General features: G+C 42.0%; 1 protein-coding gene across 3 annotated transcripts in view; it reads right to left on the bottom strand.

The window, feature by feature from the left end:
- Positions 1 to 9,702: 9,702 nt before the first annotated feature.
- The window catches only part of LOC120707258, a 33,169-nt gene continuing 26,274 nt past the window's right edge, over positions 9,703 to 16,597 (bottom strand). The window contains exons 23-35 of one of the 3 annotated variants that reach the window (XM_039992116.1): positions 16,236 to 16,565; positions 16,074 to 16,156; positions 15,202 to 15,306; positions 14,241 to 14,472; positions 13,552 to 13,896; positions 13,317 to 13,418; positions 12,741 to 12,884; positions 12,530 to 12,642; positions 12,062 to 12,144; positions 11,820 to 11,935; positions 11,485 to 11,570; positions 11,187 to 11,286; positions 9,703 to 10,280 (exon numbers count right to left, since the gene is read on the bottom strand). In XM_039992116.1, the coding sequence (XP_039848050.1) occupies positions 10,215 to 10,280; positions 11,187 to 11,286; positions 11,485 to 11,570; positions 11,820 to 11,935; positions 12,062 to 12,144; positions 12,530 to 12,642; positions 12,741 to 12,884; positions 13,317 to 13,418; positions 13,552 to 13,896; positions 14,241 to 14,472; positions 15,202 to 15,306; positions 16,074 to 16,156; positions 16,236 to 16,565 (1,905 nt within the window). In that variant the 3' untranslated portion in view covers positions 9,703 to 10,214. The remainder of the gene's footprint in view (positions 10,281 to 11,186; positions 11,287 to 11,484; positions 11,571 to 11,819; positions 11,936 to 12,061; positions 12,145 to 12,529; positions 12,643 to 12,740; positions 12,885 to 13,316; positions 13,419 to 13,551; positions 13,897 to 14,240; positions 14,473 to 15,201; positions 15,307 to 16,073; positions 16,157 to 16,235; positions 16,566 to 16,597) is intronic. The other 2 variants (XM_039992117.1, XR_005688891.1) reach the window with 2 other exon arrangements.

The following is a 16,597-nucleotide window of genomic DNA, read 5'->3' as shown; positions in this document are numbered from 1 at the left end:
AGCAGGACAAGTGGCCGTTGATTGAGATGATGGCTTGTTGGGATTCATTGACCCTTTTTCTAGAATGTAGTATTTTTTTTGCGGGAAAAGGGGTAGATAAAGTGGAATTAAGACGTGTAAAATACTGTAGCGCTTTTATTTGTATTTAATAATTATTATCCCGTCATGAATTAATTAGGCTTAAAAGATTCGTCTCGTAAATTATAGATAAACTGTGTAATTAGTTTTTTTTAACTACATTTAATATTTCATGCATGCGTTGAAACATTCAATGTGATGAGAAATCTTATAAAGTTTTGGAATTTTGTTGGTAACTAAAAAGACCTAAAGATGTTTGGAGCTTGAGATTATGATCACTCTGTTCGGCAGCTCCAGCAGCCTCCAGCCCAACAGTGTTTTCCTCTTACACCGCTCCAGCACCAGCTTCCAGCCACCAGCCAGACAACAGTATTTTTCTCTCACACCACTCCAGCTACCAGCTCCAGTTCCAGCCGAGCGAACAGATTGGATGTCATGTGTGTCTTGATGTGGAGATTTGATTTGTCATGTTGCTGCTTAGCCAGAAGAGAGAGAAAGAGTCATCATTAAGAAAGGGAAGAGAGAGAAAGCATGCTACTACTGCTAAGGATTGTTATTTTTTTTGTGTGCTTGCGAGAGTGAGTGAGAGGGCTGCTTTTTCAATCTGTGGGGTGAAATTTCGATAGTATGTTTAATCCGAGGGTGTGTTTAGATCCCAAAACCCCCCACAAAATCCAAATTTTTCATCACATCAAAATCACATCGAAACATTAAATATAGCAAATGACCCATATATGGAATACTAAATATAGGTAAATAAAAAAACTAATTGCATAGTTTTGATGTACGTTGCGAGACGAATTTTTTGAGCCTAGTTAGATTATGGTATGACAATATTTACTACAAACAAACGAAAAGTTCTACAGTGTCCGATGTGACTTTTTCTCCCACCTTTTCAAGGATCTAAACACACCTTGAGTAGTATTGTTTTTGGTTGCTGTCAATCGTTGGGGGTTTGCAGGCGCTGGTGGTGGAGTTGCCAAAGGAGTATGCTGTCAAAATCTGCTTTTTTGACTTGGTTTATGTTGGGGTCTCTGTCAGGAATTGTGCCTTAGTGCTTCCCAGTCCACTTGCCAGACAAATCTCGTCCGCTTCCCGTTTGAAAGTTGAAACAGCTTGTCTAGGATATTTTTTTTACAAGACATACAGATTTTGTCTCAAAAGAAAGAGCAGGAGATTGTGTTAGTGGAGGCTGGAGACGTCTTAGCATTCGGTCACTAGCGCTGACAAATCTATAAAGATTTATCTTTTAAATTATAAAACAAATATCTCATGGATTCATCCTTTTTTGAGAAAATGTATTTATTTCACCAAAAAAATAGCTCATGGATTTTTTTCTAAAAAAATGATAGAACAAATAAAAGAAATCCAGCCTCCACTTGCGAGCCTAATTCGATAAAAAAAATTTTGTATTTCTTCACCCTCCAACTTGCTACTAAATATACAACGTGTTTACCGAATTCCAATTAAATTCTGTTGTCTTCTCGAATTAGTACATTTTAACCGAACTCCCTTCTCCATAGCCTCTTGCAAAGATGTCCTAAAGTTCTTTCAGTGGCACCTTTAATTGGCGCCTTAAAACGGTTTAATCATGTATCCCCCTAAGGTTTTCCTCGTGGATTTCTGGTCTGCAGTCTGTACTACCAGTAGGCATTCTTTTCAAAAAGCCCTTTTGAATCACCGGTTGCTCGAGGCCCAAGCAAGCTAACACTAACAGCCAAACGCTGGGAGGCCGGCCGCCCCAAAGAGAAGCCTCTCGTTCCAAGGATGAGACCGGTACGGTACACACCGGTGGTGGATTCACGCTCCACAAAAATCTATGAAGATTTGGTCAAACGGCCACGCATTTACGACCGGTTTCTGGTCGGTCGGGCGCTTGATGCCTCCCTGCTCCGTGGCCCGGGTACGTACGAATTCGAGGTCACGCCGGCGGGTTATGGCGCCTGAGGGCAGCTCGGCATTCACTCTGGAGTCACGAGGTCTGGTTAAATTCCCACCTATACTGCTCCAAAACGTACGCATGTAGTATACACGGTTCTAGCAGTAACTTCCGATGCAAATAGTCACTCAGTCTATCCTAAAATACTAGTCATCCTATGATTCAAAATTTATCCCAAAAAATAAGTCATCCTACCATATTTAGAAAGTGCATGTGCACGCAAAAATTAATTAGTACCAAATATGAATAATATATAGGGGCAAACATGGTCATTTTATCTTTTTGTTAATTTTTCTTAGAATTCCTAGGATGACTTATTTTATGGACGGAGGGAGTAATTAGTAATACTAACAAGTACTCCCTTCGTTCCAAAATATAGATCGTTTTGACATTTTAAAATTCATATATTTTGCTATATATCTAGACATATGTTATATCTAGGTGCTTAGCAAACACTATGAATCTAAAAAAGTCAAACGACCTATATTTTGGAACGGAGGAAGTAACTGATTAGTAGTAAAAATGTGAACTTATAAAGTTAACTAGTACTCCCTCCATCCCGCAAAAATTGTTTATTTAATCTTTAAATTTTGTTCTAAAAACTGTTCGTTTAGATTACAGTAAAATTTATATAATTAAAAACAATATCAAATACTAAAAATAATTATATTGAGAAGGGCATGGAGCTAATCAAATATTTAAGTACATGCTACTTTTTTGGTTCCAATGCATTTACATTTATTGAAGATCTAGGGAACTAAATAATCAGCTCGGTCTTCAATCATTACTGCTATAATTTAAGGGTAACATGATCATTTTCTACTACTAGTAATATGTCTGAAATTTTTTAAACGAACAGTCCTTGTGGGATGGAGGACATAATTAATACTATCTCTGTTCCACAATATAGCTATTCTCAGGTTTTTCTCCAAATCAAACATTTTAAACTTTGACCACTTTGACTGTAGAATCTAAAGGAAACATAAAGATTGCTAACATAAAAGTGATATCAATTTATTCGTAATAATGAAACCAACTATCATAACATGTAATATTTTCTATTTAAAAGTAATTATTTTTAGAGATATTATTGGTCAAGATGAATATGTTTGACTCTAACCAAACTAAATGTTGTTATATTTTAATACAGAGGTAGTAGTAAAAACTAAAATTGTGGACTTGCAAAGTTAATTAGTAAATGTCTAGGGCTTTTATTGACTTAGGTTTCATCTATTTTGCGTAAATTAGGGTATTGTACTATGAAGCCGTTTGATAAGTCGAGGTAAAAATGAACTAGAAGCCGGGAAAATCATCTTTTTTTTTCTTCAGCAGTAAAACAATTTTGGATAAACCTTTTCAAATGGACTCTAAGTGTCGCCCGCATTTTTTTTAAAAAAATAGTCGCACATAGTCATTTGGTTCTGTTTGGTTTTTCTAGAAGTGGAACTGTTCACAACTTTGATTACTAATTAGGGGTATTAAATAAAGTCAGTTTACAAAATGAACTCCAGAACCTTGCGGTAGGAACTCTGACGAATCTAATGAGGCATTTGCTGTATGATTAGAGGATGGTTACTGTAGCATCAATACAGTCAATCATCGATTAATTACCATCATTAGATTTGTCGTGAAAAATTACATCCATTCGTGAAGAAGTTTTGCAAATAGATTTTATTTAGTATTCTATACATGCGGGATTTCTTTTTTAGAATTGGAATCCTAGAAGGAACCGGAGTTGGAGTACCAGTGCAGTATGTACAAAGCGCCACTAGCTGGTGCCATACTGGGGTATAGGTAAGACGGCTGAGGGTTGGACCTGGCCTCCTGTTTGCATCTGTGTACCGTGTATATTGGTATGGGTATCGTCTCAGGCTCACAGCAAAGCGGTGTCGTGGGCCCAGCGTACCGACCTCGCTTCCCCTACCCTAAAAGCAGCCTCTGATTCGGGTTAAGCTTTGGCTCGCTTCCAAGGCTATTTGGCGCTCTCTCAAGGCATCCGCGTCATTAGCGCCGCTCGCTAGCTTTGATTAAGAGAAAAGATTTTGGTTGAGGGAAAGGATTAAGGGAGCAGGGGTGATTCCCCTCACGAACGAGACAGCAGGGGGTGCTTGATTGATCGATGCGGTTCCAACCGACGAATCATCCATCATCGTTTGGACGCGAAGCAGAGCAAAGCAAACGTATCAATCAGGATCGTTTTGCTTATTTCCTCTGTGATGATGGAGTACGTGCGTTCCGGGGATTGGACTCGGAATCTTGTGCGTACAGCTGCGGACAAGCAAATCAATCTCGTGTTAGCAAACAATAAAGTAGAGCCGGAGTGACTTGGTGGTGTAGACGGGCCCTCTGGCAGCATCCCTTAAGGCAAACAAATCAAAAAGAAAAAAAAATAGGGCAGCTGTGCTCCTCTTGCGACGGAGAAAGAAAGACAGGAAGAAAAAGGTGGATTTGGTGGGGGCCGGCCAGCCATGGCCCACGCGGCCAGACCAGGCGGTCTCGGTGACGTGACGCCACGCGACGGCGACCGGCCGCCGGTTTGCGCGTCCGCTAGCGCTGCCGGGAGGCGGGAGCGGACTGGGGGGCTGGGGCCGAGCCGCTGCCCGCTCCACCGCACACCAACCACCCACCCGAAAGCAAGGCAACGCCACCGCCCCGGCGCCCGTGCCGGTGCTGTTGCGTGCGGCGCGCCTGCACCGCCGCTCGCGTCCACGTCGAGACCCATGGCTTCCTCTGCCGCTGTCGGTGGTGGTCTGCGCGCGACGTCTTTTCCCGTTTGCTTCCGTTCCGTTCTGCCTTGCATTTCCTTTTCTTTTCCTTTGATTAAACTGGACTGGTGGTTGGTTCGGGTTCCGATCGCGTGCCGGTGGTTCGCGTGCTCGCGTCTGTCGGCGCGCGCGCGCGCACGCACCGCTCAACAAGATTTGTAATTGTTACGGTAATACATACAGTACATGCATGCATGTCTCAGGGAGCACTCCACGGGGCCGACGGTAGGTGTGCAATACCGTCATACAGATCGCACGTCACGCCAGTCGCCAGGGATGGAAACGTCTGCAGGTGCAGTAGAAGAGAGATGAGTGTGACAGAACCGTCAAATTAAAACTTAAAATTAAGCTAAATGGCCATCATTTGAACACATCAGTCACATTTGGCTTAACGGTTTAATTTGACAGTCCTTTCGAAACTGACCTTCCGATCGAAACAAACACCAGTAGTCCCACGCGAAGGTGAGCGCAGGCAGTACAAACATGACGAGTACATATAAATACGATTACAATACCGAGTAGAGTACATTAAGTTCTACAAACCTAGTTTAATTACATAAACAATATACAAGAGCAACTTTATTTTAAAACAAAGTCCGATATAAGAAACCTGACGTCTATAATACATGAAGCGCAGTATCGAATCACACACTCAGCCACGGGTGTGTGATTTTGTAACTAGCAAGGACTAAGCATCTGGTCCGGCCACCTCCCAACCATCCGCGCCAAGCCGGATGAACTTGGCACAACAAGGGCAGAAGTCTACCTCATTCTGACCTGAAATAGTTTGAGCCACAAACCTGAGTATAGTAATACTCCGCAAGACTTACCCGACTATGAATATACATAGCCCATTATCTAGACATGCACGGTTTTTTTGTTGTGGGTTGTTTTGCGGACATGCATTTAAGAGTGAGTCCTTACTTTCAATATTTTAGCTCACATTCTATATAAATTAATATCCTCTAGACATTTGCAGAACCCCTTTTTAGAACAATCATAATAGAAGATCAATTAGTAACCTTAACATTTCCTTCAACATATACGTTAATATTCCATCACATTACTACGATGCGATGTTGCGATCAAGGTGCTCATATCTGAGAGCGACTGACGGCGAATCGATCCGATTTAACCTTGCAAGGTGGACCTAACCAACACGGCATGTATTTGCCCCGTCGGACAATACGAACCAACCATTCCCCTCCCTACCTCGAACTACAGAACCGCCCCACCTGTATATAGTCAACCAAGCCCTACGAGAGACCACCAAAAGTAAACATATGCGTCCCAATTCTCCGCGGCCACTCGACTGCCCTAAGGGGTGGGTAGAAGCTCTGTACTTTCGAAACAAGGCAGTACAATGCTTACCGGTTTCGACTACCTCCTACTCCCGGCATGCAGTTAGTACAATTCAAACTCGATCACAGGGCCAGACAACGAACGGTCCTTAATCGACACAGACGGGCTAGCCTTTCCCCGCCCGGTCTCCATTTTCTTTTCCTTCTCCAACCTATTACAATATTCCACATACTCAAAATAACAAGACATCCTATATCTCGTGAGTGACCAGAAATCACTCGACTTCTACCGAGATCTTATTAAGCATAGCATTTCTATCGTCCTATACATACTAGTATAACTCCACGGAACCTAGGGATCATGCAATTAGAGTTCTAAATAATTCCTAAACCTAATGCACAAGTAATAGAAATATATATAGATGTCATAAATTGAAATAATAGGATGTGCACCGGGGCTTGCCTGCGGGCTGTTGCTCAGAGCTAGTGTCCACTGGGCCTTGGGCCGGGTCGTCACGAAACTCCTGCGGGGCTGGCTCTGTCTGCTCCTGCGGCTCCGCGATCACCTCGTACACGACTTCCTCGGTCGCGGATTCTATATGTATGCATATGAGACAATGAGTAAATGTCATGCATATGAGACAATGAATAAATGCCAACATGACTTTGCCATTAGATGATAAACATTAAACAAATTAACAATTTACATAAAAGGATGCAAGTATGGTGATAATTAACTTTAACCCTAGTGCTAGAAACAATTAGAGGCCAAATTATCAATTAGAGCATGATTTACTATAAAATAAAATATGACTAGCAAAGACATTATTATTTGCCTCTTATAATTTGTATAAAAATTTACATGTAAAAATATTATTATTCCTATACAAACATTTAAGTTTGGTTACATTTTATATTCATATACTAAACTAGGTCCTATGAGTATGAAAATTTTATGGTGGATCACTCATGCTTAAAGTAAGCTACTGCAAAAATTTCACAATTTTTAGATTAACAGATCTATAGAAACTAATTAAGCAAGGCTAAACATAATTTAAATTTTTGCAGGGGTAAAAAGGTCATTTTTCCACTGTGGATATTTTTCCTCCATAGGTATTACTCTAACAAATCCAACAAAATTTATTTCATATTTTTCCCATTTTTCTTTGATTTTATATGGATTTTACAATCTACAGCTGAAATTAAACACAAATAAAAGAAAAAAAATCCCCCCTTAACCCCCCTGACCAGCGGGCCCCACTGGTCAGTGGGAGGGGCGGCGGCTCTGCTCGCCACGCACGGCGCGGCGGCGGCGCGCTAGGCGCAGGCCAAGGGGCCCTCGGCGGCGGCAGTGGCCGGAGGCAGCACGCGCGGCGGCGCAGTAGCAGCGGCCCAGTGGGGCCACGCGCGCGCGCCCCCAGACGGCGGGGTGGCCGGCGGCGGCGGTACCCTAGCAGCGGCGCAAGGCAGGGGAGGCGGCGGCGCGGCTGTCCCGGCGGCGGTGGGGCCCAGCGGCGGCGGGGCGGCGCGGCTCGAGTGCGCGCGCAAACGCGGCATGGGGCGGCGCTAGCGCGGCTCGCGGCGTACGGCGGCGGCGACGCAGGGAAACGGCGGCGGCATGGTGGAGAACGAGCGCGAAAACAATGCGAACGCGAAGGAACGTGGAGAGCATGAGCATCAGTGGCTCACCTAGGGACGATTTGAGCCGTCAAGTGAAGAAAATGATGACCGGACGAGGGAGTTCGACGTCGAGGTGAAGCTCGGGCGGCTTTAATGGCTGGCGGCCGGAAAAGCTTCGGTTCCCGGCGACTTGGTCGATGGGGCTCGCGAAGGAGAGGTCGGGGAGGAAGCTAGGAAGGTAGACGAGCTTCGGGTGGAGTGGATTTGGGATCCATGGAGAGAAGCTCGCGAATCGGGCCGACGAGCGCGAGTAGCTTCATGCGTCGTCCATGGCGAAACTGAGGAAGGAGAAGGAGATGCGAGCGAGGCGTAAACGGGAGTGAGGCAGGTGGCGAGCTCGGGAAGGCGGGCGTGGTCGACTTGGCGACGTTCGACGGCCGGGAAAACGGGATCACCCTCCACGACGGCACGCACAGCGGTGGGGAGGCTTCGGGAGACCTCGACCTCCATTACTCCCAATGTACGGCACAGGGAGAAGAGAGGGAGAGAGAATGACATGTGGGGGCCACATGTAAGAAATTTGTTTATTTGAGTTCTATTTTTTTTTGGATTGTTACAATGAGCAGATGGATGGCAATTGGCAACCCTGAAGCGCGCACGGTGTGCTAATAATTCCTCTCGAAGAATACAAAGTGGATGACAGTTGGGGTTAGTATTGTACGCGGTGCCCACAGACAGTAGAGCGAGCCGCATGCCGGCACCCATGACAACCGTCACTCAGTTCTGATAGCAATCATTAATAATATTTTTTTCTCACATCAAATCAGCACCAGCCACCAAATACCTAATACTCGTAGTACTTTTTTCTTATAGCAAATGAACACCGTCCACTCGCGACGATGGTGATGCGCTCCTGGCCTACACTGGCGGTGCGGCGCGCGCGATGAGGTCCGTCCGGGCAGCGCCGCGCGTCAGCCGACAGCTGCCGCCGGGTCTGGTGCGCACGCTTCCCAGTCCCACCGACCTCACGTGTGCGACGCAGCTGCTCGGTGCGGTGCGCCGCCGATCGTCAAAGTTGCCACAGCGGTAGGCTAGCGCCGAATCCGGTTCCGGCTGCCGGTTGAGGGTTCTCGGCCATACGCCCGTGGCTCGCTCCGGAAGCTTCGCCTTTCGCACGCGCACAAGAAAACGGCCGTCGGGCGGGGGCGGCGGCTCCGTGCCTGGTCTCTTGAGAGACACGGCGGAGCGGGGAGAGGGTGAGCCGGCAAAAGTGACTTTGCGATTCACCGCCATGATTCGGCCCACCACCACCGCGCGGCGCTTCGCGAGTGCCGCACTACCCAACCACTGAACCACACGGCAAATCCAAATCCCGCACCTGCACGGCAAATCTCGCGTTGTTGCCGTGCGTGTGGAATCCTGGGTTTTGACGCCTGCTCTGCTACTAAGCATTATTATCGTTTCATCGTCGTCCGTGCATGGTTCCGAAGAAAAACTCACCGGAACGTTTACATCTGCTCAACTTCTGTGAAGGACAGACAGGACCGGACTTGTGAAGTCTTCCGCTGGATCAGCATGATAGCCTGTGGCCGAGGAGCACCAGGCCACCAGCACAAGATAGGACAGGATCGAGCGACAGAGCAATACCGCGTACGAGTCCGCAGGCTTTGACATCGCTTGAGACCCAACTTCAGTCTTGCGCTAATTCTCATGGAATCGAACTGGTGATCTCAGAGTTGGAGACCCTAGCGATTTCTCGAAAACGATACGGTGTACAAGGTGAGCCATGTGCGCGATGAGAAGGTTGAGTCACCAGTCCATAAACTCGAGGCCCCACACTAGTTTCACGATCACCAAACAATAATGTACTACACGCCTAGTGGTTGATGGCTCGAGCAACCCAACAGGTTGATGGAAAAACTTCCCAAACCAAACAAACCGAACCAGCATACCTGGAGTACCTATATCAACTATAATTTTATAATTATTCACAATTGTATTCACGATACAAAAATGGATCTCTTTTTATATAATTAAAAAAATGGGTCTCTCAAGACGAGAGGACAGAAGACCATGACACCACTCATTCATGCATACAACATGCTATAGATTGTGCAAGAGAATCAGACAAAATTTTCACAAGGATCGGTGGAGAAGATTGAAACCTTTTCATTTTAGGAATGGGAAGAGGAAAAATTGGCACTGGCCTCTTTATGGGCCAAGTGCTCAGTTAAAATGCTCATCTCGCTGGATGGGGGAGGCAATGTAACTACAACTTCACACCACAGACCAAAGATGCAGCCCTCTCCCTATGCGGAATAGCCAACTCACGAGAGCATTGTATATACATGGAGACATGGCGCCGCACAAAGTGGTGGAAACATGAACACCTTGGCGCTCCGGAGTGGTCTTACCCCCAGAGAATAATTTGGTTCCTTGCTTCCATGGGTTTGTTTTCTCTGTCTTGATTTGAAAACTCCCTAAGCATCTAATGGGTGAAAGCAATTGGGATCACATGTACTGGGCCAGCCATTGCTTACACATATCAAGAACCGGCAATGCATTTGCATGTAACGCCTATCAAATAGAGTAAATTAAGTCAGGAAACAGAACCAAATAAAATACTGAGGGGAAGGGTTGTAAGTAATGAGCTTACTGTCACTCAACAATATATATGGCTTCGTTTACTCGTATTCCGTACCTATGTGGGAAGTCTTACATTTGGACTTAGTTTTTTTTTTCAGTTTTGGTCTTTCAAAAAAAAAAAAAGAAGCTAGGCTCCCAGCTTTGAGGGTAGATCTGTTTCAGAACCTAAACTTTTCAAATGTATTATTTTGAGACTTTTAAGTCATCCGTAAATCAAAACTTCTAGATAACGACCAAGCAATAAAAATAGGTGGCCTCACTTGAGTCAACTACTCGAGAAACCTTCATAGGCTTTAGCATTTTCTATTGGAAAACTAATGACATTTCTAATGGAAGTAACTAATGGCACAATCTTTAAAGTTTACAGACCAAATTAATACTCCCTCCGGTTCCAAACATGGGTCATTTTAGGATTCTAGTTGGCCAAACTTTTTTTTTTTAAAAAAAATTGGCCCATCAATATAAGAAAAGTTACATAAATTGACCACACATAGTTGATGCTACTAGATTTATCATGGAAAATATTTTCATAATACATAATATTCTCTGTTCCAAATAGTATACATATATTGCAAGTTAAATTGTCACATTGGACACCTTATCACAGTCCTAAACAACTTATATTTGGAATCAGAGGGAGTAACCTAGAAAATGTTCAGACATGATCTTATCATTATGGGACCAAACCAGATACCCCCACCATTACTTCTAGCAACTGATAAACGCAAGATGTTTTAACTTTTTAACTCATCGCTGGTTGTAGAGAGATGCAACATGACACACATAAATACATACGACAATCGTAGGAAAAATATGTAATCTGTGAAGGAAACCAACCTGATGAGCAACATATTGAACATCAGCAACACTTCCACTTCGCGAGGCTATTTGGAATGCACTTTTTAGGCGCCCACAGACAACACAAGCAAGTACTTTCCTGCAAAGTTTAGAATTTTTTTTTAGAAAAGCACAGGTTCAGAAAATTAATGCATGAACATCAATGCTTTCTAAGCATTGTACAGGCATGAAACAGTGAGATCGTACTCAGACAATAAAATGCTAGTCTTACAGTCTAGGTAATAAATTCATTCAAGATACATATTAGAAATTTTGTATCATTGTTAACGATGGCTACCTGTGATTGCTGATTAGCATGTCAATAAGTCGATCCGGTCTTTCTTTATGCTTGTTGGCATAAACATTTATAGCAGCACCAAGAACCTAGTAAACACAAGTGAACAATAATACCAGCAGAGAAATCAGCAAAACCATCCCATACTTCATATAACACAAAATAAGGTTATTATGCTAAATATTTGAAATACTGGGCTAATAGTAACATATTTCACACATCTCGATAAAGATCATATATTAACAAGCATAATTTATAATTCCAAACATTGCCATGAATATGAATATAATAACTATAATCTAATACAAAAAATTTAAATATATATACATATTTGTCACCTGATCCCATTCATCATCATCTATAGTACCCCTTATGTTCTTCAGGAACTCTGTTAGTTGGCCACCTTTTTTCCTTTCAGCGAGGGATGCAGCTACACCAGCATAAATATCAACAGCTGGAACAAAACAAGCTTAAATTAATTTAAGTATTGATATTTATACTTCCAAACGTGTATCAGAAAAGCATCAATGCAGAGTATGAAATCAACATAATGAGGAAAGGCTGGATCCAATATTTATACCTGGGAGATCAAACTCATGAAGCATTCTGAAAGCTAAATCAAAATGCTTTTCAGCCAGAGTTTCAACAACCATGCATCTTCGCCTGCAATTAATGATTGCACCTTTTTTTTAAAAAAAAACTATAGGTTCATCGAGCAGCAAAGAAAAGGACAAAGTCAACTAAATGCGTCAAAACAATAACCATATACACAATATTAGGATAAAAATTAAAACAGTGAGTCCTCATACAACAAAATTATGTTTTTGTTCCAATAAATAAAGCTCATAAATAAAGGAGCAGATAAAACCAGAAGAATATGAAGTACTAGGCCTAGTCTGAATGGGATCATCGAAGAGGCTGAACTAAATTTCAGGGGTGGAGCTTATGGCCAGAGGTGGTCAGCAAAGGTACGTTAAAGCTAAATTACTGACAAATGCAAATCCATCCTTGCCACTAGTCACCCCTAGAGCAATTCAAAGGATTCAACCTTAAAAGGTAGAAGATACAAAACCTCATAGTTTCAGGGTCAGTAGGATTCCCGAAAAGGGAAGTTTTCCACTGAGGACCATCTATATTGTTGAGGGCCTTCACTACATCCATCTAAAATGCCGATATGTGCAATCAGGTTAGCTTTTGAACCAGAAGTACATTGATAATTACTTCAATGCATAAGAAAAGGGAGTCTGCAGTAACCTCACCTGATAGGAAACACGAGTGGAATATTTCATTATAGTTTCCCTGGTCATTTTTCCTGGTGTGCTCTTATTCCGAGCAGACCGCAATACCAACTTTGTAGCATCCATTGTTCTATCTCGTACGGATAAGGCTTCTTCAAAATGTGTCTGCAATCATAAGAAGCCAAGGCATAAACACAATCAAATAGTTATTTTTGTACTGCACCACAATCCGGTCTTTTTCCTTTACTATTTTACTTTCCATTTCCTTTTGATTCATCATTTGTCAGATTTCTTCATTATTTGGATACTCTAAACATAGGTGGCATTGGAACCTGAGTTATATCTAGGTAGATTGAACTAAGAGAGCAATCAGGAAAGTTTTCAGGACTTATTGATATTGATTTAGCGTACATACTGTTTTGATTACAGATTTGCAATTGATATATGCACAGGAATCATGTTCAGATCAGCTGGCTAGACAAAAGTCGTTCTCCAGAATACAAGTCAACAACACACATGGTTAGCTGTGCCGTCATGCATGAATTCCAAATAATGCATTACGATAGTAAAAATCATGAACATAAGATGCAAGTATACCTTGGCATGTCCCAAATGCCTCAAAGCCTCCTCTTGAGACATCGAATTCATAAATAATTGGATACAACAAAGGCCAGAAGCAACATGGTCATCTTTTAGAACCTGACACAGCATGTTCCATTGTAAGTTTGTAACTATTAACTGCCATGAAGTGAAGTATTAAAAAAAAACTGCCATGAAGTGATGAAATTAGTATAGAATCCAAAGGAGTGATTCAAATCGATATTGACAGTACCAAAAAGTTGTAGAGATAATTAAAATGCCGATGTGTTTCACAATAGTTGCAAATGCGGGTGAGAACAGTGTTCATGTACTGGATCACAGGTGTCTCATGATATGCGGGTGATTGTGTTACTGCCCGTATTGTGTTCTCCAAAATAGCCATGGCACCATATCCAAGACATAGATCGCACAAGTCATCAATTGTCCCATAGTCAGTTGTTAACGGGTCACTCCATGGAACTGAAGACAAAGAAGTTTCCCCTTCAGTGGTTGGTTGATTAAAAGGGAAGAACAGAGAGCATGCTTCAGCATAACGGCCATGCCTGAACATGAAAGCCAGCATTTGTGGCCGAGCATACTGCAAGTACCCAGAAGAAATAATTAGTCCATAATTCAATTTAAAACTGATGGATTATCGAATCAGAACCAATTTCTCAAAATGGATTCAAAAGGAGTAAACAAGGCCAAAAGCTAAATAGGATTCAAGATTGGCTCTTATTGCCGAGATTCTGTAGGAAATTGAGATGAGCAGGGTGAGAAGAATGCATGATTCAGGTGTCTACAGAGAAAGATATGGAGCTGTTCCCCGGTGGAAACAGGGAATCTAGAAAGTGAAAACTCTAGGTCTAGGGTGACACTGTATAACAGAGTTTGATCAAGTAAACAAAAAGAGAAGTACATATTAATTGGGTATAATCTTACTTCATGCAAGTAATGAATACACTCGGCATATCTGACACTGTCAAGATTGCTGCGAGGACCATCTTCAAGGTACGAGCTAGCAGACGTGAATTGGTTGTCTATAGGATCTCTGGACTGTCGGGAACTCTCAGATCGTGGGAATGTGGATGGCATGTACAGAACATTAAGATAAGCATCAGCAGAAAGGGAATCATCAAAGATGGTTGCTGCACTCTTTGCCAAATGCTCATACCTGCGTTTGCACATTCAATAGCAGAATCAGAGAGAGAGAGAGAGAGAGAGAGAGAGAGAGAGAGAGAGAGAACAAAATGTTACAATCATGTGTGCATTTAGATTGCAAAAATGTAAAAACCGAATGTTGATTTACTTCAAAAGGTACTTCTATAATATTACAATCTTATTGGATTCAGTAAATAAATTACAGAGAGAATTAGCTGTCAAAGTTGCATTTTGAAGGCATTGTTGACACTCAACAACATTTACTGCATTATCAGGCAGTAAGCAGAAAATCCAAAGTGAACTAAGAGTGTGCATTTCATATCCACAAGTTAAAGTGTGACAGTTCGCAATTCACCATGTAGTAGCGTCTCAAATATTTGTAAAAAAATTCATGTATGTAGCACATATAAAGGTCAGGTAAACCTGCAAAAAGCAGTAATTCATCCTAGATGTCAAGAATCAAAATAAACAAGCTGTCAGTTCAGCATTGTTCATCATGTGCTTACAGTAGAACTAGTTCTTTTCAAATTTTAAAATCAAAGATGATTTTTGAAATTAAACTCTTGTAGGATTAGTTAACTTTAGGTGTACTGCTTACATGATTTTTTATGGAAGTTTTATAGCATTGCAAGAAACATAATTAATCATATTATCATTAATGAGGATCCCAGTTCTCCAGCGCACCAACAAATTGTAAAGCTTAGGAATAGTAAACATGGAAACATTGATGCCGGTGCCTTACATGGAACGGACAGAAGAAACATCAACTGGAGGTCCTCCTTCAATTGTGTTGATGATTTCAGTAACAACAGTAGCTGCATCGCCTTTGTATTGTTGAAGTGCTTGCCTGGAAGGAAGATAAACAGATGCAAAGGTTATACATAAAAAACAATGAAAAGCACAATCTTGGTTGACAATTTAAGCGAAAGCTCAAATAAATAAAGAGGTGAAAGTCAGCATGCTTGAGAGCAGTTTTGAAACCCCCATCTCTTTCACAGTATGAATGCAAGTTATTCAAACAAAATTTCCCTCATTCTATCCGGATTGCAACATTTGCCATCTTAGCCCAGTGACGAATTAAATTAAAGATATAAGCATTTCACCATCTTTCCGAAAGAAAAAAAAGGAAAAACAATGACAACTGAAAATCTATGTACACTTATGGGAAGGAAAACTAAGCAGGCACCATTCTAGCAAGGACAACAGCAGGAGGGAAACCAGTATATTTTCTAGTAGATGTAAATGTATTATACTTGCAAGTCAGGAAAATGGTTTGAAAATGAATAGATAAGGTGGGGCGCAATATATATGTAAATACTGATGTATAAGTAATTTTCTGTTAGAAATATTTGTTACAGTTGTGCTTTGTGTATATTCTATACCCAAAACTAAGAAAATGTTATGGGACAAAAACACTTCCACTGATTAAACCAACCAAGAAAAATGATAATTGGTTTTTGGCAACTCAGTCTCGCATACAATTGTTAAGTTAATTGTTTAACTTATGTCTCATCTCTTCTAATAAATGGGAACATATTTTGTGTTTCCCCCCAATATCTTTCCTTTTCTTTCAGTAATATACAAGTGAAAAGGCACAGTAAAAGTTTCCCTTACTTGAACTTCACACGGGCTTGAGCATAGTGCTCCATTCGAACTAAAGCATGGCCCCATGCAACCCATACCAGAAAAGCGTCAATCTGCATTCGATCAAAATAATACATAGCCTTTATCACCAGTATACAGGAAGAACGAGAAAGAAGTTGTAAAAATCAATACCTTGCACTTTCTACAAGTATATACAGCCATGCTGTACCGTTCATCGCTGACCAATCTGTCACGTAGACGAGTTGAAGATTCTTTGTCAGCGATATCATCAAGCGAGGCAATAATACCTGATCCCAGCAGGCTTTGAAGAAGCTCTGCACGCCCTAACCACATGTCTGCTTGAGCCAGTAAATCAGACAGCTCATCTATATACTGGCTCCCAGCACTTGAACTGCCGGTGTCCACAGAAATATCATCGACATCCTTACTTCTTTCAGAACCACTTGACAAATCAGTACTCCTAACGAGCTTCTTAAATAGATTTTTTGCGTAAGAGAGGGCCTGAAAAATATAAATTACTGAGTTACAGTAAA

The sequence above is a fragment of the Panicum virgatum genome, chromosome 5K (genome assembly GCF_016808335.1).
Source record: "Panicum virgatum strain AP13 chromosome 5K, P.virgatum_v5, whole genome shotgun sequence".
Lineage (NCBI taxonomy): Eukaryota > Viridiplantae > Streptophyta > Magnoliopsida > Poales > Poaceae > Panicum > Panicum virgatum.
Note: the sequence above shows the minus strand (reverse complement) of the source record. Positions and strands in the feature narration are given on the sequence as shown.